The following is a 23,119-nucleotide window of genomic DNA, read 5'->3' as shown; positions in this document are numbered from 1 at the left end:
ACAAAATTTATTATTTCTCTCTTGTGCCTCAGTTTGTGATTACGCCATGGAGCAATTTTTAGCCTTGGCAAGAAGGTGGTTTAGCATGAGAGCAAAGATGCAGCTTAACTCGGTGTCTGCTGCAAATCCTGAGAGCGATGCTGTGTCTGAGAGAGCTGGGCAAGTTCTCCTTCTGCCAGCAGTGCTGATTTATGAGTGTCATCCTTCTTGACATTGCTGTGGTGTCCAAAGTTTACCAGGGACGTTTACCCAGACCTTGCAGAGTGTCTGTGAGGAGCCTGAGGAGGGGTCAGGCTGCACTTAGGTGTCCTGCTGATCCGAGCCTGCTTCGGGAGCCTTCCAGTCCCCACAGGGCTGGGCACGGAGCACACTGCCTGCCCTGGCTCCTCGGGGCACTCTGTCTGTCCCATTTTATTTGTCTTGGCCTTGCCTTGGTGTTTCCTTGCTCCTCTTTCCCTTTTAAACAAAGCAGATTTGCTGGTGGTTTGTGTGCGCCGCGAACACCCTCTTACACAATCACCCTTGTGGCTTTCTGGAGAACGGGGAAGAGTAATTTGGGATTTAATCATTAAACTGAGGCACAGTCCAAGACAGTTACCTGAACCTGGAGTGAAGCATCAGCCTCCCCAGAGGCTCCTCAGCCAGCACTGTCCATGTTTGAGTCGCCCTGTGCCAGGGAGGGGGCTCAGCCTTGGCTTTCTGTTTTAACCAGCATGAACTGAAACAACAACAACAAAATCCATCTGTTTTACTGTAGGGAAAACATCCATGAACCATAAGGGGTGTGACTTTCTCTTTTTTAAGATGTCTGTGTCAGCTCCAGGGGTCTCTCATGGTTCATTTGCCCTTTCTTGGTGAGTTTTTTACTGTGTGATGTGTGGGGACTTGGGGTGTTTGACTTACACCTGGATTACAGGTGAATCAACACAGGGCCTGTGCTGGGGGACTTTGGAAAAGCCCTGAGCTGAGGAAGATTTAAACTGAAAATTAATTAAATTATGAAAATTAAATTTTCATAATTAAGAAAATATTTCTGAGAGGAAGAATCAGTACCAGTGTCAGTCCCAGCACGTGCTTGTGTGGCGAGTAGGCAACAATTTAATATATTTTATATATTTAATATTGCACATATTTACATATATTTATATACTGAGCTGGGAAGGAAATGTCTCTTGGCTGTGCATATGCAAAGAAAAAGAGAAGAACCAGCACAAACAAGGCCCGTGAAGCCACCTCAGCCTTACTCTGAGCTCTCCAAAGGAATGGAGTGTTCCAACCTCATTCTGGTCCCATACACGAGGGAATGGCCAACCCTGGCTGGCTGAACCCAGCCTGGGATGTCTCACCAGCCTGTGCCAGATGGGGAAATCAAACAGGGGACTTTGGGATGTGCCCTGTCCTTGTCAATGTGATGAAGAAGTCGGAGGGGAAAAGTGTCACAAAAGCTGCAGCGAAGAGCTGCTTGCCAGAGAGGTGGAATAATTAAAGGAAAGGGGTGGCTGCAGTAGGAGGGAAAATGCTGATTGTGAATCATCAACTGTCCGTGACTTTCGTGCTGTAAAAGGTTGAATGGCCCAGGCTGTGTATTTGTGCTGGCAGTGAGAGGTCTCTGCAATCACGGCCGTACCCTGTTTAGCTTTGCTACTGTTTGCAGGATCTGTGCCAGGACTTATTGGAATCCCCCAGGCAGACCTTTAGAAGATCTTTTAAAACTGGTGGGGCTGTGGGATCAGAAACCCTCGCTTGGTCTCCAGAGAAATTGGCTTTGTTTAAAAACAAGATCCACAGTAGGATGCTGAAGTGTGTGAGATGTTTTGTACAGCAGCATTTAATGGGATCAGGAAAGGGATACCTCCCAGTAGTACTTGCAGGTATTAAATCATTAAGAAGATTAGCAGAGTTGCAAGATTTTTTTTTTTTTTTACTCTAGACAGTTTATTCCACCTAATGATGTTCTTATAAAAGGATTAGAGGCATTGGTCCTGTGAGAGAAGGGAACAGGCACTGTGGTGATCCTCCCTTTTACAGATCCCTGTCAGGACCTGTAGTCTGAAGTGAATGGAATTATCCTTCCTCTGATTCCTCACAGAAAAATCACAGAATCATGGAGTGGTTTGGGCTGGAGAGGACCTTAGAGACCATCTCATTCCAACCCCCTGCCGTGGGCAGGGACACTAGACCAGGTTGCTCCAGGCCCTGTCCAGCCTGGCCTGGGACCCTCCAGTTGAGTCTGGATCATGTTTTATTTGAGGGAGAGACCTCTCTTTCCCCAGGCTGCCCAGGGAAGGCAGCCTGCAGGAGCAGCAGCTCCCTGTGGGAGAGGGATGTGGGTCCAGCCCGTGGCACCAGCTCTGTGCCTGCTCTGGTTCCACCTGGAAGAACACTGGGGCTCCTTCCCGTGGGCTGTGGAATGGCTGCTGTGCTCTCCTCCTGCTTCTCCTGGGTCTGGGTTGAAAAGGATGCTCTGGAGACAACCTGTCCTGGAACACGTGTGACTTACCCACAGCTGTGGATGATAACTCGTGTGCCAGGACAGGGGATGAGTCCTGGCTCTGGGCTGTGGAGGGTGGAGGCTCAGAGCCCTCCGTGTCCTTCCCCAAGGCAGCGTGGAGGTTCTCGTTGTCCCTGAGGAGGAGCACACCCATGTTCTCAGCTCTTTCTAGAGCCCCACGTCTCCCCTGAGCTGCAGCACGAGCCCTTTGGGGCACAGGAGGCTCTGCAGTTGCTGAAGGGCTGCACAGGAGCTGCACAGGAGCTCTTTCACAGCCAGCACAGACAAGCCCAGGAGGGTCTGACCGAGCCAGAGGTCAGAGGTAAATTGTTCTTGTCGCTCTGGACAGATGGAGATCAGTCCAGGCCAAGGGGAAGAGTTGAGCTGAGGGGAGCAGTGCAAGCAGGTTATCTCGAGGTCAGCTGCATCTTTCCAGGATAGGCTGATGACTTGGTTGGAGCATTCTTCCAGAGCTCTTTCCAGGGATCTGTCCTTTGGTCTCCACCCCATACCTCCAGATACGTTGCAGAGTGGATTTCTCAGCCCCTGATACTTGGCAGAAGTGTGGACAATAACTCATCTCAGGCAGCTCATTGTTATAGTTTTGGCTCTCTCCTATCTGGAGTTCAGGTTTTCCAAGGAATGGGCAGAACTGGATGTGCAAGTCCTGCTGAACCCAGGAGATCCAGACCCTTGCTGGCTGCGGTGTCAGGCTCGTGCCATTCCAGCTGTGTCACTGCTGAGGAGTCACTTGTGCCACTTGAACCCTTGGGATTTTAAGGGGCTGGTGGATATTTTGATGTACAACACGTGGGAGGGGGTGGATCCCTGGATGGATCTGTTGGTCAGGGTGGGTCCAGAGGAGGACACTGAGCAGGCTCCTGTGCACAGTGGTCCGGAGAGAACCAGGAATGTGCATCACCTGCACGTGATCTGACTTGAGAGCACTCTGAGGAGTAGATTTAAATGGGATATTGGGAAGAAATCCCTCCCTGTGAAGGTGTGGAGGCCCTGGAAGTGTCCAAGGCCAGGCTGGATGGGGCTTAGAGCAACCTGGGGTAGTGGAAGGTGTCTCTGCCCATGGCAGGGAGCGGAATTGGATGGTCTTTATGTTCCTTTCCCACCCAAGCCATTCCAGGATTCTGTGAACAAATCAAATGGTTCAAATGGTTTTCTGTCTCCCAAACCTGTTCAGAAAGTCTGCTAGAGGGGCAGCTGAGGCCCAGGCAAGCTGCTCCTTTTCCTCTGTACCTACTCTGGGGCCTCTGAACATCAGCGTTTTTGAAGCAGAAATATTCTGACTGCATCACAGAAGACTTTCTAATGCTAAAAGGAAGCAGCCCAACCACACACATTATTAATGCCAGAAACATGCAAATGGCTTTTGTACGGGAACCGGCAGCTCTATATTGGGTTCTAATTGGGTTTTGTTTTCAGAAGGAAGATATTTAAGGTTCTATACTGAACATGCTGCAAAAACATTGAGAGCAGAGCCCTCCAACCCAAACAACCACATTTGAAAATTTGAAAAAAAAACTGGGGGAGCTCGAATCGGTGTCGGCACGGGCAAGGGGGGATTAGGGGAAGCCTGTCCTTTGGCCTCCTCAGGCCAGGTCCCTGTGCTCTGTCTGCCCTGGGGTCTGCCCTGCCCTCAGATTTACAGCACTGAGCATCAACCAGAGCTGCAGCTTAGAGGAATTCCTTGAGTGTTTTTGTTCCAGTAGGGATTTGTGGGCCTGACTTTGAGTTATGGAGCCTTTGTGCTGAAGGGATGTTTACAACTGAACGGTGACTTGGAAGCCCTTTCTCCCACGGAATCCTGGAAATGCTGTTATCTCAAGCTCCAGGAGGAACTTCTGCACAGAGACCACCCAGCACTCAGAGCTACCTGTCACCAGAGCACCTCTGCTCCCCCGTGTTCCTGCGGGGAGACTGAAATTTGGCACGGGTTGGGCTGAGCCCTCAGCACCCAGAAGGGCTGGATCAGCTGTGGAACAGCAGAGATGGAGACATCCTCATCAGCATCTGCCTACGTGCGTGGTATCTTCAGCCTGGTGGGCAGCAGAGTTCTGCCCTTGTTTCTGCTGGGGGAACTTCCCTCCTGAGGGCCTGCAGGATTCTCCCCGTTCTGCTGGATTTGTTTTACTCCTTCTCTTCCTGCTGCTGGTTCAGGCTGCCAAGCATTGCCTTCCTTCCTCCCCTGGAGCTGGGTCTGCATCCGCTGCTGTTGGTGCTCCTGCTTTCCTTCAGAGGCTGTTTTAAATTTTATTTTGAGCATCAGTTGCATTGTTATCATACTTGCATCCTGCCAGTTAGTGATCACTGCACGAGGAGAGGACAATGTCCCTGTTCTGTCACCTGTGCCATGGCCAGACCAGGTGGGCCACCAGCAAACCAGTTTAACCAGTAGACCTGTAGGACCACAGTGGGAAGCAGCTCCCTTTGCTGCTGTGATGGATGCTGCTTTTCAGAGGGGATGGGGAAACACCCCTTGTCCTTTTCTCTCCTGGGATTTCCTTTAGCACAAGAAAAAATTGGACACCGGGAAGAGATGTGGTCCCCACGCCTGCCTGGAAGAGACCTCAGAGAAGGAGATGTCTGTCCCCATGGCAGCAGTGGGAGCCTGGTCTGTCCTGGCTCTGGGGGAGGGCAGGGGAGCTGGACAGCAGGATGGGACTGGAGCAGGGCTGGAAAGTGAAATGGAACTGGAGCAGAGCTGGGCAGTGGGATGTGGCTGGAGCAGAGCTGGGCAGTGGGATGTGGCTGGAGCAGAGCTGGGCAGTGGGATGGGACTGGAACAGAGCTGGACAGTGGGATGGGACTGGAGCAGAGCTGGGCAGTGGGATGGGACTGGAGCAGAGCTGGGCAGTGGGATGGGACTGGAACAGAGCTGGACAGTGGGATGGGACTGGAGCAGAGCTGGGCAGTGGGATGGGACTGGAGCAGAGCTGGGCAGTGGGATGTGGCTGGAGCAGAGCTGGGCAGTGGGATGGGACTGGAGCAGAGCTGGGCAGTGGGATGGGACTGGAACAGAGCTGGACAGTGGGATGGGACTGGAGCAGAGCTGGGCAGTGGGATGGGACTGGAGCAGAGCTGGGCAGTGGGATGTAGCCAGAGCAAAGCTGGGCAGTGGGATGGGACTGGAACAGAACTGGGCAGTGGGATGGGACTGGAGCAGAGCTGGGCAGTGGGATGTAGCCAGAGCAAAGCTGGGCAGTGGGATGGGACTGGAACAGAACTGGGCAGTGGGATGTGGCCAGAGAAAAGCTGGGCAGTGGGATGGGACTGGAGCAGGGCTGGGCAGTGGGATGGGACTGGAGCAGGGCTGGGCAGTGGGATGTGGCTGGAGCAGAGCTGGGCAGTGGGATGGGGCTGGAGCAGAGCTGTGCTCCGGGTGGGAGCTGGCCCAGCGTTACATAACGCACCAGAGACACGTTCAAGTGATTAATTTGAGGCTCTGGCAGCCGCTTCCCTGTAATAATATTTTAAACATTACTTTTCCACTGGCCCTTGCCAGCGATCGTTATTTTGCGCTGTGGAGGCTGTAAAATTTCACTTCAAGGATGGGTTTCACTCCCGTTACAGAATGTGTCTGGAATGTGCAGATGTTTCCTTCAGGGAATAGGGAGCCAATGGGCTCTAACACATCAGCCCTGCGGGGAGGACTCAACGTGCTAAGCAGCCCTATTCACAAAATCCCAAACAAACACACACACACACACACACAGAGCCCCTGGAGCTGCACCCGCACCGGGCTGTGGCTCCCGGCCCTGGGCATGGAATCCCAGGGGCTGCTGGAGCTCAGGAAGGTTCTGGGCTGGGGTGGTCACAGAGGGGTCCCTCAGCAGGCTCTGACACAGTCCCACATATTCCTGTTTTCTGGAGGAGTTGTGCAAGCTTTGGCTGACTGGGTGCAGATAAGGTGGCTTGGAATGATGTAGTCTCTGAGGTGCCTTCCAACCCAAACCATTCCAGGGTTCTGCTGGTTTTGAACTGGAAGAGTGCAGGGTTAGATGGGATATTGGGAAGAAATCCTTGACTCAGAGGGTGGCGAGGCCCTGGCACAGGTGCCCAGAGCAGCTGTGGCTGCCCCTGGATCCCTGGCAGTGTCCAAGGCCAGGCTGGACAGGGCTTGGAGCAGCCTGGGACAGTGGAAGGTGCTGGGGTTGGAACTGGATGAGCTTTAAGGTCCCTTCCAACCCAAACCATTCTGGGGTTCCGTCGTTGCCCTCCCACAGGTATCCAGGGGTTGTGCATGTCAAGGACAAAGCAGCTGCTGTGGATGTGCCAGAATTGGAGAAAATGGGAAGATGAGATTTAATTGCACAAAAAAAGAGTTTGCATGGAGAGTGGAGAAGACTGAAAATTGCTTTTTACGGAACAGCTTCAAATTAAGGCTGTAACCATCCCTGAGGGATATGTGGTAGGGCTGGTTCTCTTTTAATAGGATTGATACAGCAGAGCGTTATTTTTTTTACTTCTCTGATTTTCTCTTTCCTTATCATCTTCACTGCAAAGAAGGGGAGAGCAAAGCATTGGGGCATCAGGTCCTTAAAGAGGAGCCCTTAAAGGGTCAGTCATGGACACAGGGAAAGCTGCAGAGGGACTTTGGAGGGCCAGGAGGGCCAGGACAAGGGGGAATGGCTTCACACCAGCACAGGGAGGGTTAGGTGGGAAACTGGGGAGAAATTCTTCCTGTGAGGGTGCTGGAACATTTGCAGGGCACATGTTGCCCAGAGAAGCTGTGGATGCTCAAAACTCTGCCTCTGGCATTGTGAGAGCCTGAATGAGAAGTGGAAGCTCTCACAGGAAATAGATATACAAGATAGGAAAGAGAAATGTTGGTTGTGATGGGCTCAGATCAGGCCCACTGAACACTGATAAGCAAAAGAATCTTAAGGAAAAGTCTGTGTCCAGCAAGGTTGAGAAGAGTAAAGAGTTTTTCAAGTACACTGGGAATTAAAGGAGTTAGATGATACTGGTCTGTTAATAGAGGAACATAGTCAAATTATCAATGGAAATACAGAAAAGGCAGCACTGCTCAGTAAATATTTCTGTTTTCTATTTGGAAAAAAGCCAGGTGATGTATTTGTATCATATGAGGATGATGAAACACTTTCCACTCCAACAGTAACCGAGGAGGATGTTAAACAGCTGCTATTAATGTCAGACCTTCTTAAACCAGCAAGTTCAGATATTTTGCATCCAAGAATTTTAAAAGATCTGGCTGAAGAGTCCTCTGGGCTATTAATGATCGCTTTTAATGGATTTTTGGGCCTTAGGGACATTCCCAGGGACTGGATCAAAACAAACATGGTGCCAGTGTTAGCAGAAGGTAAATGGGGAGGTACAAACATTTATCAGCCCAATGTCCTGATTTTCTGTCCCAGGGAGAAACAATGCTGTGCCTAGCATGGCATTAGCTAAAAATTAAAGGGGATGGTGTAATTAGTGGCAGTCAACATGGAAAATCCACTTGTGGAAAATAGATCTCCCAAACCTCTGCCTTTTAAGTAACTTTGCAGATGGAGGAGCAGAAGATGCTGACGTTGATGTAATACACATCTGATTTTTGCAAGAAGTCAGATTTTGAATTCTGAGTCAAATTTTTGAGTTTGACTCAATGTCACATGTATTTGTTAGGAATTGGAATGAAAGAAACCAACACTGCAGATGTTAAAGGGATTAAACATTGTCTTGAGAATGTTTCATAGGATGACAGACTTGACCCAAACGATTGTTTGGGTTGGAAAACACCTCAAGGCCATCCAGTTCCAAGCCCCTGCCATGGGAAGGGACACTTCCCACTAGATCAGCTTGCTGCAACCCAAACCTTTCAGTGATTCTCAGTCTTCATGTGAGATGGGAACATCCTCTGGAAGGATGGGAGCTGCCTGCTCGGGCTTGATGCAGGAATAGGTGTGTGGAACCTGATGGTTTGCAGTGTTTGAGCTGTTGGGATGAACCATCAGGAACAAACATCAGGGAAACTGCAGGGAAAACACCACAGGATTGTGCTGCAGCTGTGGTTTGGCCAGGGCTGGGGGTCAGAACGTGCTGCACTTTGCTTTTTGCTCCCAGCCCTCCTGCTCTGGGGATTTTCTGTTGCAGGCAGTGGCTGTGAGCTCAGGGCTGTGCTCAGCATCACAGAGCAGCACCAAAGTTTACTTTGGGCTATTTTTAAACATGTCAAGTACTAATCTGACAACCCCAAATCCATGAGTTTTCCCTCTGGGAGGAAGAAAATAAGTCAAGAGGCTCATCAGCTCTCCAGCACAGGCTGTGCTGCAAAATCCTGCTCAAAGTTGGTCTCTGACAACGCCCTGCCAGGCCTGGGCCTGAGTGGCTCTTCCTTTCTTCTTGTCCTTTTCCCCATCAGTGTTTTCAGGGAACATCCCATGCTGGAGCTGAGGGATGTTGGTGAGAGCCTGAAACGGGGAGCCTCTTAAATGAAATGTTGGTAAAACAGATTGGGGATGAAAATCAAGAGACAGACGGGGCTAAAATAGACACAAAACTGTTTTTCTTCAGCAACCACCCAGGAACCTGGAAAACTTGGAGGTGCTGGAGGGGGCTGTTAGCTGAAGGTTGAACAGATTGGGACTGTCAGCTGTGAAGGGGAAAGGTCTGAGGAGCGTTGCCTGCCCTGGGAAGGGACAGTCCAGGTCTGGGGACGGGGGCAATGGGAGGCAGGTCCTGGCAGGTCTGTGTGGAGCCAGGCTGGTGCTGGGGAATGTGGGAACAGCATGTGGAGCTCAGACTTTGCAGAGGACTCGGGAGGAAATGCCAAAACCCTTTCATTTGTGCTGCTCCAGCAGCGGGAGGGATGTGGTGACAGTGTCCTTCAGCCACCTCGTGGCTTTGGCCAGGAGCCTCTCCTGTGTGCCCTGGATCCAGTGTGCCCTCTGTGTGCCGTGAGAGGCTTTGCCTGCTTGCTGCTGTTTCTCCTAAATCCTCAATCCTTCGTGAACTCCAGGGCTTGGAGCAGCCCTGGCTAGTGGAAGGTGTCCCTACCTGTGGCAGGAGGTGGAACTGGGTAATCTTGAAGGTCCCTTCCCACCTAAACCGTTCCAGGATTCCCTGATTCCCTGTGAGGGCTGCGTTTTGCTGCTTGTGCCTTTGTTTTCCCTTTGTTTGTGCTGCCGGTGCCTGACAACGCGCTGACTGTTCCTGCCTGAGAAATGGGAGAGTTGTTTCCCAGCTCTTTGAAGAAGTGACTTTTGATCTGGTGCTGCCTTATCAGTCTCACATTCTCTCAGCTGGGTTGTGAATTCAGCTCGGAGGGGAAGGTTGTGACAGATCTCCCCGTGTTTTGGAGGGTCAGGCAGTCCCTGGTTTGTGGCTCTCATTCTGCATCAGTGGCGCCCAAATTGTTCCCCTCTTCCTTTTGGGCTACAGAACACAGATACCCCAGAATGCTTCCAAGGAACAACCCATTCAGGCTTTACCAGTGTTTGCAGATGGGATGTGTGCTTTGGAGAAGAATTCCTGGAGTTCTCCATGTCCCTTGGCTCCAGCTCCCCTGTCAGCTCAGTGACACATCCCTGTGATCAGTCCAGCATTATCCTGAGCCTCCTGCATCCTGTGAACCCTGCCTGTGGCTCGTTTCTTGTGGACTGCAGAGTTTATAGTGCTAGGACTAAATAGCATTGGGAGTTTTACTGTTTTTCATGTCCCTAGAGGACAGCTGTCCAAGGAAAAGCCTCACTTACAAAATAAATACAAATTGAGTAATAAAAAACCAGGAGGCAGAGATTATCTGCGCCATTCCCTGTCCCAGTGGTGAGTTAATATCAGTAATACCTAAACATTTATTGAAAACTCTTCACTTTGTGTAAGGAAGATTAAGCACTGAGTAGCTCAGCTGTGTAATCCCTAAATTACAGCTTGCAGAGGGCTCCCTTTTTGTGGTGAAATCAAATGTTCCTGGGCTCCCAAAATGCTGGAGAGGTGCTGGGTTTCCAGGGGAGCGGAGCTGGGCACTGGGATTGCTGTGTGCTGGCACACAGTGGCACAGGACGTGGGAGCAGAGGTGTTTTGGGGGAAGAAGTGGGGATCTGCGTGGAAAGCAGTTGGCTTTGGGCTGCAAATAGGATCTGCTGTTCCCTGTGCTGGGAAGATACTTGGACTTATCACATCTTTGGTTGCTTTGCAGACTTTCCATGAAACAAAGGGGTGTTTGCAGGGCTGACATTTCCCTGGCTGGAGCTGCAGACAGCTCGTTTGCGTGCGGCGCTAATTACGGACATCGGCTGGCTTTCAGTGTTTGGGTTGCTGCTCTCCCGAGCTGGAGGTCTCTGCTGTTCCCATCCTTTGCCGTGGTGTCACAGGGCTGGGGTGGTGCCTGAGGTTTCTTCCTTGCTTTGTGCCACATGAAGTCACCCCCTGGCACTGAGGGAAGGACTGCAGCCGGGGCCAGCCCTGGCCAGTGCCAGCTGCTGCTCACTCGGGCGGCTCAGAAGGTGGGAGGGACCTCTCAGAACGGTGGCCACCCCTGTATCCACCTCCCTGTCCCCCTGGAGCCCCTTCCTGGCCTCCCCAAGCGCCCCTGGTGACACCCCAGTGGTGTTGGGAATGCGGAGATGGAATCAGCTCAGGGTAGGGATAACGTGTAAGAGGAGCCGAGCTGCGGGTCCCGGATTTTGGGAGCCCCCTCGCAGCCCCCTGGGCAGGGGAGAGGGATGGAGCACACGATGCCATGGCTCCAGGACAGCCCTGCCAGAGCATGACGTCCTGCATGAGGTCACACGTCCCCTTTGTTCCAGGGCCTCCATCCCTGCTCCGCTCCACAGCCATATTTGGGAAAGCCTGCGGGAAGCTGCTGGCTGTGAGGAGCTGCTCCTGCAGCACAGCTGCTCTGCAGACAGCTCCCACCTGGAGGGAGGGCTTCTCCTCACCTTGCTGGGGCTGCCCTGGCCGTGGTTTGAATGCCCCATCCATGGCTGGGATGCCCTGGCCATGACAGGGCTGCCCTGGCTATTGTGAGGATGCCCTGGCTGTGGTTGGGATGTCCTGGCTGTGGTTGGGATGCCCTGGCTGTGGTTGGGATGCCCTGGCTGTGGTTGGGACACTCTGATCATGCCTGGGACACCCTGGCGGTGGCAGGGGTGCCATAGCTATGCCCTGGCTGTGGTTGGGGTGCCCTGGCTGTGCCTGGGACACCCTAGCCAAGGTTGGGACACCCTGGCTGTGATTGGGGTCCCATGGCTGTGGCAGGGGTACCATAGCTGTGACCTGGGTGTAGTTGGGACACCCTGGCTGTGATGGGGGTTCCCTGGCTGTGATGGGGGTCCCCTGGCTGTGATGGGGGTCCCCTGGCTGTGCATCCTGCAGTGTTTGCAGCCTCACCTCCTCTGTTTGCTCCAGGCTGAGGCACGGGCACAGGAGCAGGGGGAGTGCAGGAGGGACTGCAGGAGGGACTGTGTCACCTGGGGTGCCCTGAGCTCAGTGTTCTCCCTGCTGCTCAGAGCACAGGCTCTCACAGCCCCCTTTCCTGAGCTGGGAAGAGCCTGTGGTCCCAACCTTGGGTTTACTCCTGCACATCCAAGGGTTTTGTTGTGCTGGTGCTCAGGGAGAGACTTGAACAGGAGGAGGCAAGGCCGTGAGGTGAGGGAGGAGCATCACAGGGAGCCCACGGTGATGGAGTGACCTGCTCGTGGCCCTGCAGGAGCTGGGAGAGACACCTGGGTCTGCTCCTGGCACTGCTGCCCTGCGAGGGCATGTTGGGAGGGCTCTGCTCTCCTCAGGAGGGCACAGGGTGTACAGAACATGGCAAAGATGCTCACCTTGCCTTGCATTCCGTACCAACAATCAGGATTTTGCTGTAGGAAGAAAAACATTCCATTTTTAGATGAATTTTTGTGAAAAAGTTTTTTTTTTTTTTGGGGCAAATTCCTCAGAGAGAGCGAAGGACTTGAGCCAGCATTTGAAACTCATCAGTTCCAAAGGAACAAATGAATTGTCATCGTGCTGTGACAGCCTCGGGGAGGTGAGGGTGCTCACAGCTGCCTGCCACCACAAAAGGCCCCTCTTGCAGCTCTTGGGGGTGATGTGTGGTGGAGCTGGAACCCTTTTGCCTTGGAGAATCCCTGCTTCAGCATGACTGAAACCAGTAACTGGGGGTGAAGATCTCCATGTGCCATTTCCCCCCCTGTCTGTGTTGAAAGGCAGAGAACTGCTGGTGCAGGAGAGCTGTGAGGCTGTCCCTGCCCCTGCTGCAGGACCACAGCATTGCTCCCTGTGCCCTGCACACAGGAAAATCCGTGCTTTTTCAGATTTCCAGAACCCTTTGTGGAAATAATCTCTATCCTCACCTCTGCACACAAGTGCTGCTGCTTCTGCTGTGCTTCCTTGGAGAGGTGCAAGCCAAAAGACGAAGGAAAAAAAGGAATCTGATCAGCAAAAACCTGTAATTTTTCCTGGCTCGGGCAGGCAAAAGCTCAGAGAGTTTTTCCTGCTCTTTTCTGGAAAGTCTGTTCTGTGTGTCAGGCAGGATCAGCTCCGTGCTGCCTTTTGTTCCTGGAGACAGGCAAGTGTTTGCCATGGCAACGTGGGAGGCAGCCTTGGGGCTGTGCAGGGCATCTCTCGGGCAGTCTGTGGGTCTGGCAGGCGATGGAAGGCTCTGGAAGCTCTTGCTGTGTCCCACCAGCCATCTCACGTGTCCCTGTGCCCCTTGTTCTCACCGGCCACAGGGTGTGGAACGGTGCAGCCTGGCTTTTCACAGAATCCTGGAATGGTTTGGGTTCAAAGGGACCTTAAAGCCCATCCAATGCCACCCCTGTGGGCAGGGACACCTTCCACTCCCCAGGCTGCTCCAAGCCCTGTCCAGCCTGGCCTGGGACACTGCCAGGGATGCAGGGGCAGCCACAGCCTGTGTGATGGGGTGAGAAATGGGAGCACTGCTGGGCTTTGCTGAGGGCTGTGTTTCCCTGGCCCCTCTGGAGCTTTGCTGCCCCTCAGGAGCCTCAGCCTTGATGGTGGCCCTGACCTGGGGCTCCTCTCCCGGGCCGTGCTCTGCCCCAGCCGCGCGGGCTCCTCTCGCTCCGACGCTTCTCCGTCTCCGGATGCTTTTCCCATTACTGTTCTGGCAGGGCTCCCTGCACCAAAGGGGCCGGGGAAGTTCTGCCCTCCCTCTGCCTCCCTCCCTTTTTTGTGAAACGGAGGCAGAGCGGGCCCACAAATGACATAATGAGAGCATGACATCAGGCTTGGCAGCGGGGCCGCCCGTGCTCCGCCGAACGCGAGATGTCCCGTGGAACGAGGGAGCAAACAGCAGTGCCCAAAGCCAGCCTGGCCACGGCAGGAATAACCCCCGGGCTGGCACTCGGGGGGCTCCTGAGCATCAGCGAGGGGTGGAGTGGGTGGCACTGAGCCCTCCTGCTCCCTCCTGTTGCCCTCAGTGCTCTCGTTCCCTCCCTCGCTCCGCGGCGCTGCTGCGGGGCAGCAGCTGGGAAAGGAGCCAGCTCTTGGTGCCTTTTCCCCCAAAATTCCCCGACTCCATCGGCAGCGGGTCGGGCTGGCTGCCTGACCCAGCCTCGCCCTCTCTGTGAGCTGGGCTGTGGGTGTGCCAGCTCCAGGATGCTCCCAGCATCACACAGGGAGTCCTGGCAGGGCTGGGATGGAGCTGAAGGCTCCCAAGGCTCAGGCTGACGCCCTCATGACTGAATATTCCCTTATTCCCCAAAGCTTCACCTTCCTCACTAAACCACCTCCCTTTTCCAGAAGTATTTGAACCTCTCCCTTTGCTGGGCTGGGAGGTGGAACGTGGCAGTGTGAGGGGCTCTCGGTGACACAGTTTGTGTCCCGTACCGTAGCTGTTGGTGAGTCCTGGTGCCCCATATCCCACAAAATGACATTGCGTGGCTCCATTTTACAGCTGTGGAAACTGAGGCAGGACTGAGCAGCTGTGACTCGTGGCTGCCCTTCTCCAGGGGGCACAGCCTGTTCCTAAAGACCCCCGAGCCACAGGAAACGACATTTTTCTTTCTCCTCGTGAGGAGGGCATCAGGCTGTGTGTGCAGAGAATGTCAATGGAGAGCCTTGTTTGCTGCTGGCTTCAGCTCTGCTTTGACCCTGCTCCGAATTTCCTCCGGCCTGGCAGTGGGCTGGGAAAATACAGTCGTGGCACTCTGTGGTACTGCCAGGCTGAGCTCTGCCCCACAGCCTTTGCCTTGGCTTTTATTGCTCAGCCTCTCCTGGTTTGTTTTCTTCTCTGCAGCCCAGCTTGGTTCCCAGCCACCTCTCCCATGCCAGGAAGGCGTAAGATGATTTTCCATGCACGTTGGAGAGGGAGCAGTGGGAGAGGGCAGCTCCCTGGCTCCTAGCTGGAGGTGGCAGGCGCTGGGTCCACCACCATTCCTCACTTCTCCCAGCTGTCCTGTCACCAGGAGCTCTGCTTCCCTTGCAGGAGGTCAGGGAGGGTGAAAACTGAGGGGTTTTACACCAGTTCCTCGTGGGATCGTGAGGGCAAGGAAGCAGCAAGGGGGCTGCCCTGGTTGGTAGGTGCCAGTAAGGAATTGTAGGAAACAGCAGGGGAATTGCCCTGGTTTGTAGGTGCCAGTAAGGAATTGTAGGAAACACAAGGGAATTGCCCTGGTTGGTAGGTGCCAGTAAGGAATTGTAGGAAACACAAGGGAATTGCCCTGGTTTGTAGGTGCCAGTAAGGAATTGTAGGAAACACAAGGGAATTGCCCTGGTTTGTAGGTGCCAGTAAGGAATTGTAGGAAACACAAGGGGGTTGCCCTGGTTTTGGTGCCTGTCCTGGATGGAGCTCAGCAGTGTCTGTGGCAGCCAAGGGCTGGGGATCCTTGGGCAGCATCTGAGCTGCAGTGAGGTGACAGTGTCAGGGTTAATTGCAGCCTCCAGGGGTGCAGCCTCTGGAGCTGAGCCCCAGCTCTCCCCTGGGATGAGCAGCTCTGCACGCTGGGCTGTGGGTCAGGGTGCTCAGGTGAGCACACCTGATGTCAGCTGGGCCCTGGAGGGTGCAGGATGCCAGCCAAAGTCCTCTGTCAGCAAATAAAGGACAGTGAGGCACAGGAGCCCTCTCCAGCTGTGAGACACCCCAAAGACAGGATCCCAGTGTCTGACACCTTCCCAAGCTCCCCTTGCCCCACGCTGCCCCTGCAGCCAAGGAGCACCTTGGAAGAGGCTCTTGGAAATGGCAGAGCCCTGTTTTTGTAGCAGCTGAACAGTTTGTTTTGGAGGTTCTGCTTGTCTGGGCGAGGAGCAGGAAGGCATCTGAGCTGAAACTCCCATTTCCTTTCCTTGGACTTGAGGTGCTGCCTGAAAACCAGATGGGCGACTTCCAGGTATTTCAGAGGAGAAGGGAAATATTTGTGCTGGTCTCCCTGGAGGGTGGCTGGTTGGAGCTCAGGTGCTTCCCCACACGGGTGCAGTGGGGACAGAGGGGTTCAGTGTACAGAAGATGCTCAGCAGAGGTGGAGCTGGGGTGTCCCCAGGGAAGGGGCTGTCCTGGCTGGAGCTGCTGGGATCCAGCCCGAGCTGTCTCTGTGCTCGTCTCCCAGCTGGAAGCAGGTTTGGGGGTGACTTTGCTGTCCCCTGTGCAGAGTGTGGCTCAGCCAGGGATGCTCTGTGCTCCTCCAGTGCTGTCCCAGCTGCTCTGAGACGGAGATCGCTGGCGCTATCGGATATTTTTGTTCATGTATTTACTGAGCTGTTATTTTGCACATTTCTTGGACTTCTGTATTGGTATTGCTGGTGAATTTTTTTGAATCCACTCTCAGCTTGGCAAATAACTCCCAGACAGCAAAATCAGGGAAAATAAACCTTTTAAAGAGGCATCCATCCCTGTCACTTATCCCCAGTTTCCTGGAATCGTATGTAATTTTCCTGTCAGTTTGGCAGAATTATTTTCATTTGGATAAATGAAGTTTAAATGTCAGATCAAACCAATAAATAATTGATTAAGGGGTAGAAATAACAGCTGAGACAGCCAGGAGAAGTGAGAGGAGGTGTCTGTAGGGAAAAAGGTGAGAAAGGAGCATGGCAAAGTGTGTCCAGCCCTGTCCTCTCCTGGGAGCTCAGCCAGAAATCCATGAAGGGTAAGAACCATCACATGGGCTTGGAGGAAGTGTTCTGATGCTGCTAAAAGGAAGTTTAGGCCAAAGGAGATTTTTCTGAAAACGACCAGTGAAGTTTATTGGGAACAAGTGGAGACTGATGAACGAAACTTTCGCTTCTTCTCTGAGTGCCATTTAAATTTGGGGAGGAAGATGGGTGAGGGGAGAGCTGGGCTGGATGGGGAGAGTTTGGTTTGGAGGAGCTGAAGGCTGTTGGTGTTACTGGGAGCAACTGGAGACTTTTTTAAGCAGCCTTCCTTTTAGAACGACAATCTGCCCTGATTTCAAATGGAAAACATTCTTTATTGCTTCTTCTTCCATTTTAAGCTTTTCCAAAGAGAGACAAAAAGATGTTTAAAACGTGGAGTTGACGCATCAATTTTGTAATTACTGATCAGGGCTTTGGCACGAGAAACACACTTGGAAGTTCATAATAAATTTTTCTCTGAGTTAATTACTACTTGCGTCTAAAGCACTTCTTAATGACTTCTTTGAACATAGATTAGACTTGAATATCTCTTAAGAGGGTGCATCACATTTAGTACCACGTGTGGCATGGTGTAATTGCTCCAGGTGTGCTGCACAGTGGGGGCACATCCTGAGGCTCCTGATCTCTTTTTGCAGGTTATATGAGCAGCAAATGCTTTATGGTTTTGGGAAAGGTGTTTTCTTTGGCTGGGAAAAATGCTCTGCCTTCAACACATCACGTTTCCAGTCAGGATTCTGGCTGGGGTTTGGAGAGAGGCTCTTCTGAGGTCTGCTAGTGGAGGTGTGACAAAACGGGGTTGAACGAAGCCTGAAATTTCTTTTTTTTTTTTTCCTTTCCCTAGGGATCTTTCCAATAACAAGATCAGTGGTTTAGATGTTGAGCTATTCAGAAGCCTGACATCTCTGGCAAAGCTGTAAGTACTTGCTGTGCCCCCCAGTGCTCCCAGTGCCCCCAGCACGGCTGAGCTGGGTCCTGGCTCGTGTTGCACTGCTTGGCTTTGCTCTTGCTCCACCTCATCTCCCCAGCCCCACGTGCTCCTGTCCATGGGCTCCTGCCCTGAGCCTTTAGCTGCTCACTCCAGTGATTTGGGAATTGGTGGCATTTGGAGTCGGGCAGGGTTTGACCCTCTGTACTGCTGGATGGAGAGAATCTCAAGGCTAGAGAAAGAGAATTATGACAAGATGTCTGTTGGTACTGGAAGGGACCTTAAAGCCCTTGAAGATCACCTTCCACCATCCCAGGCTGCTCCAAGCCCTGTCCAGCCTGGCCTTGGGCACTGCCAGGGACCCAGGGGCAGCCACAGCTGCTCTGGGCACCCTGTGCCAGGGCCTGCCCACCCTGCCAGGGAAAAGCTGCACTGACAAGGAAGTTGCTTCTAACATGATGAACTTTTTCTCTCCTTTACAGAGATATAAGCCACAACCAGATTTCTACATTAGAAGATGGAATATTTGATAATTTATTTAATTTAAGTGAAATGTAAGTTCATCTTCTTTGTTTCCCAGTTCTTTATTTAGACCTTTCCTTGAAACATCCCTTCCTTTCCCTCTGCTGGGGGAGGCTGTGCTGACTTGGGGAGATACTGGGCAGGTGCCCACCCAAGCAGCTTTTTGGGGTGTCTCCAGTTCCTTCCTCACGCTGTGTCCTGCTCCTGGGTCCTGTTGTCCTTCAGTCCTGACCTCTTCCTGGTCTCTGCCTGTCTCCTGGCTATCTCCAACCTCTGTTGCTGCCTTCTTGTCTTCCTGGCTCCTCTCCCACACCAGCTCTGCTGGGCTTCTTGTCTCTGACCGTGGTCACTCTGTCCTGCCTGCGTGGTCACCCCTTGGCCCTGGAGCATCCAGTGGTTCCTGCAGCATGGTAGGTCCTCACTGAGGTGTCTGAGTCACTTGAGGAGGTTGTCCTTAAGTGATTCAAGTTCTCAGGTTTTGTTTTTTGATTGAAGTCTAAGTGAAGGGAGATGAGGGGGAGCCACACATTTCTGGGAGGGATCCCTGAAGTCACAGCACAAATGGCAGTTCTGCCTCTGGATGAGCCAAAGGATTAACCCCGTGCAAGCCCTCTGGGCAAGCAGGAGAAAAGCTCAGCCCCACCTTGTCCCTGAGGACACAAAGAGCATCCTCAGCTTTGCAGTTTGGCTCACAAGTGGCTCTGGAAGGACGCAGGGGCCCAGGGTTGGGTCCCAGGGAGCTGTCCCTGCTCAGCCTGGTGGCAAAGTGGTGATTTCAGGGTCAGGGTTGAGCCCTGCAAGGGCCCAGCCCCGCTGGCATCAGCTCCACACACAGCTCCAGCTCTGTCCTGCTCACAGCTGAGTGCCAAAGGCAGTAATTTGGATCAAGCTTAGCTGCAATTAAAGTTTTCCTCTTCTCATTGAACTGCCACATGGAAAGATTATCATTGACTTTGCATTTCTTTTTTTGACAGATCAATTTTATTCTCTTAGCTGTTTTTTAATGGGGCTGTAAATAGTCTCCCCGAGCAGGAGAGGCTGCCCTCATACCCTGGGGCTCTTGCATGGCAGATTTTTTTAGATATATGATTGTGTCTGTCATTTGCTTCTAATTGCAACAATTATTTGTAGAGTTAAAAAAAGTACTTGGAGTACTTGCCTAATTCTAGCCTCTAGAAAAATCACGTTAATTATTGCTTGATTCCCTATTCATTAACTCCTCTCCCAGTTATTCCAAAGCCTTTCAGTGGAGTGGCACAGATGGGAACACACTGCTGTAATTAAGGCTTAGCACATGTCACATTAATCCCTAACTTGTTCTGATCTCCCTCTGACAGAAACTTAAGTTGGAATCCATTTGTTTGTGACTGCAAACTGTCCTGGTTGCCCCGTTGGGTGGAAGACAGAAAAGTGAGAGTCCTTGAGGCGTCAGACACCAGATGTGCCCACCCCCCTGAGGTGGCCAACCTGTCCCTCTTCGATGTCCTGTTCCTCAATGCCACCTGTGGTAAGGAGGGGCTGTGGGGTGGAGCTGGCTGAGTGGGACTGATGGGCTCAGGGGCACCTGGGGCCTCTTCAGACCTTGAGTGACCACTTCCACTCTAATTAATCAGGTCACACACTCTGTACCCTGGTGCCCTAAGGAGCAGGGTGGTCACACCAGGGCTGAGATCAGCCCTGACCACAGAGCAGACACCACAGCACTGTGGCTCTGTGACCTGCAGCCCCAGGCTGTCACTCTGCCAGGGTTTGAACAGGCTGACCTCAAGCACTGAAACCTCATGGGAGGTGGTGGCACCCGGGGACGTGCTGAGTTGGGAATTTGCAGGTGGCAGGGCTCCACTTTGGGAGAGAATGAACTGCCCTGATCTACAGCCACCTGCTCCAGGGGCATTTTGCTGACTGCTTGGCCAGGAGAAATGTAATTCACTGGAAAAGGGAGAGCCCTAAGGAAACTGATCCTGCCTGGATGCTCGGTTACTCTGGAATAAGAGAGAGGGAGGGAGGGCAAGGGCTCCCTATGGCAGGCAGCAGGCCTCTCCTTTAATTTGGGGGCTGTGTGACAGGAGGATGCAGGGGTGAGGAGCCAGAGCTGTGTGACAGGAGGATGCAGGGATCAGGCTGAAGGACCCAGCTGAGGCTGCTGGGAGCCAGCTGAGCTGCCTGGTGAGGAACAGTGTTGCCCAGGACCAAAATCCAGGTGTTGGTTGTTCTTCTTCCCCCAGCAAAGCTACCCCAGCTTGCAGCATCTTGCAGGAATTATCAAAGGGAAAAACACTTGGCGCTGTTACTGCTCTTGATAATTAGTTGTTCCCTCTTGAACTACTTTAAGCCAGTGTGGAAACAATAATGTGAGGCTGCCTTCTGGGTAATTCAGTGTAATGGGAGTAGGCTGGGACAGCCTGCCAGCTCCTGACAGTTCTCAGGGACCAACAGGGGATGAAGAATGACCAGGCTGGTGGTGGAAAACAGAGCAGTTCCCGTGCCGTGCTCCTCTCTGGGGACTGTTCTTAGGAGAAGTGGCTCAGCATTTGCAGGAAGGCCGTGGAGGAAGCTGGACAGCTGGATGGGTTAGATCTGGGAAGATCACACGAGGCTGGAGCTGTTGAGATGTTTGGGGGAGATGTTGTAGCAACCAGCAGCGGCGGCGGCGCAAACGTGGCCGGGCCACGTGGGCAGAGGCCGAGGGAGAGGCCCTGCCTGGGTGTTTGTGGCAGGGAAACGTCCCACCCCTGCAAGCCAGAGAGGGGGGATGACACTCAAGGGAATGAGCTGATCCTCCGGCTCTGTGTCCCTGTCCTGGAGTTGTTCCCGTGCATCCTTCCCGTGGGCATCCCTGCACCTGGGCCTGGCATTGCCCTCCTCCCCAGCACCACTTTGTCCTGCAAGGAGGGAGACTCTTGGCACTCCCCATGGAGAAAAGTGCCTCAGGGGGTGGGCCTGGCGGAGGGTCCATCGCTGTCTCCCCTGTGTCCCCAGTGTGCCACTGCCCAAAGGTTGGATTTGCTGCTGGAGGTCTCAGGCAGCACATGGTGAAACATTCTGCGCTGACCAAGCCAGGGTACCACCAAAGGACATCCTTTTGTCATGGTCTCACTTGGTAGCGAGTCCTGTGGGCTCCTCTGAGTGTCAGACTCGGCGGCTTCATGTCCCATGGGAGTGTCATGCTCTCCAAAGCCCTGTTTTATTTACTGAGTGCTGCTGCTCCATAAATCTCTGTGACTGGCTTGTTATTTCTGTCATCACTAATTAGCATAAAGAGTTTGGAAACTGTTGCTGGGGGATTAAAGACTTCCCAGGCAAGTCTCAAAAAGGAAACGCTCAGAGTAGGAGCTGAGCAGGAGAATTCCATTCCCAGGAGTGCAGGGTGGTTCTCTTGGAGGGTCTCACCAATCCATGGCATCCCAGAGTCTGTTTTGCAAGAGGATCTTGTGTTCTGTCCTGCAGGAGCTCAATACATCACGTGTCTGACAGGAAACTACACCGAAGAAGCTGAGCTTATCATCCTCTTCACACCTGTCCACCCTGGGAACCTCAGCGAGGAGACCTGCAGTGCCCTCTGTTACTCCCAAGACCAGGAATATGGGGGTTTCAGCCCCCAGGGGCAGTGTTTGTGTGGAACCGCCCACGAAACAAACTCTTCCTCCGGCTGTTTGCCATTTTGCACTGAGCATTTGTCTGGGCAGGGCTGTGGTGGCCCCTCACTCGTCCCCTCGCCCTTCCAGGCACAGCTGCCTGTGTCTTTCACGGGGCTCCAGCCCCGCTACAGCCTGCAGCAGCCCGTGCTCTTCAATGTCAGTATTCCCATCGCTGCCAGCACTTTACTGTGGGAATTTGGGGACCAGAGCGAGGTTCTCAACACCACTGGACACACAGCTGTGCACAGCTACGCCTTACCCGGGCACTACAACATCACTGCCACCCTCCTCGTGGGCTCCAGGCTCCTGCAGGAGCAGGCAGAAATTGAGGTGGTGGCTTCACCCCAGCAGCTGGAGCTGCAGTGTCCTTCCCTGGTCGTGGCAAACGAGAGCCTGGACATCCGGATCCGCAACAGAGGCGGCACGGGGCTGGCGGTGCTCTACGGGATCACCGCCGAGCCCGGGGAGCTGGGCAGGGGTGAGCAGGGCTCCTGGGGGGCTGGAACGGGTGGCACTGCCTCCTGGGGTCCCCTCCTGGTGAGGGGTGCCTCCTCTGGGCACTCCTGGCTCCCTAAAGTTCTGCACTTTAACAGCGACGGGGTTTGTTGGCTTCGGGGCTGGGACATTCCCGGAGCCTCCCTGCCCAGACTGGGCTGGGGTGCGTGGCCCGTAGAGAGGACATCACCCTTGTGTTCTCTCTGCAGCAGTTCACCCCATGTGCCCCCCCGAGGGCTTGGTTTTCCCGGGAAATAACCACTGCTACCAGCTGGTGGTGGAGAAGGCGGAGTGGCTGGAGGCGCAGCGGCACTGCCAGGAGCTTGGGAATGGAGACCTGGCTTTTGTCAGCAGCCCCGACATCCAGAGCTTCCTGGTGGCTCATGTCATCAGGTGGGTGAGGAGGGGAAGGGTTGGCATCACCTAGGCACAGCTTTTGGCTTCCTGAGGGCGGAGGGATCTGAGTGTGAGGAGATGGTGGGGGTGAGGCTGCTGAGCAGAGAGAGGAGGAACGAGCAGAGCTCGAGCCCTTGCTGGACTTGGCTTCTTTCCTTAAAGGAGGGAGGAGGAGGAATGGGGCAGAATGGCTGGAAATCACACTGGGAATTGAGAGAGTGGTGGGCTTCGTGTACCCCGTGTTTGTGCCCGTGGATGCCTCTGAAATGTGGAAAGGGATGCTGTGCCCTTAGACACGGCTGCAGCCCAAAGCCCAGACCCTTTCCCCTCCTGCCTCTCATCCTGGGAAGCAGCAGTGCTCCTCTCCAGCAGCATCTGTTCCACCTCAGGACGGGGATTTATAAACAGAGAGTGCTGCAAGTGTCAGCCTTTGATTAAATCCGCCCCTCTGAGTGCCCTTTCTCCAGCCAGTCATTCCGGGGGAGGGAGGACAACCCGGAGAGCTCTCAGGGCCTGCCAGCCCTTGTCAGCACTCCCAGCTGGGAGATGGGCTCCTCACAAGCACATCCCAGAGAGCACGTGGAA

At 53.5% G+C, this 23,119-nt stretch overlaps 1 protein-coding gene across 1 annotated transcript in view; it reads left to right on the top strand.

Moving 5' to 3' along the window:
• PKD1 (polycystin 1, transient receptor potential channel interacting) overlaps nucleotides 1–23,119 on the top strand; it is an 83,484-nt gene that overhangs the window by 16,330 nt on the left and 44,035 nt on the right. The window contains exons 2-6 of the mRNA XM_053991897.1: nucleotides 17,400–17,471; nucleotides 17,966–18,037; nucleotides 19,343–19,512; nucleotides 21,453–22,121; nucleotides 22,348–22,531. Coding sequence (XP_053847872.1) covers nucleotides 17,400–17,471; nucleotides 17,966–18,037; nucleotides 19,343–19,512; nucleotides 21,453–22,121; nucleotides 22,348–22,531 — 1,167 coding nt within the window. The remainder of the gene's footprint in view (nucleotides 1–17,399; nucleotides 17,472–17,965; nucleotides 18,038–19,342; nucleotides 19,513–21,452; nucleotides 22,122–22,347; nucleotides 22,532–23,119) is intronic.

The sequence above is a fragment of the Vidua macroura genome, chromosome 16 (assembly GCF_024509145.1).
Source record: "Vidua macroura isolate BioBank_ID:100142 chromosome 16, ASM2450914v1, whole genome shotgun sequence".
NCBI classification, from domain to species: domain Eukaryota; kingdom Metazoa; phylum Chordata; class Aves; order Passeriformes; family Viduidae; genus Vidua; species Vidua macroura.
Note: the sequence above shows the minus strand (reverse complement) of the source record. Positions and strands in the feature narration are given on the sequence as shown.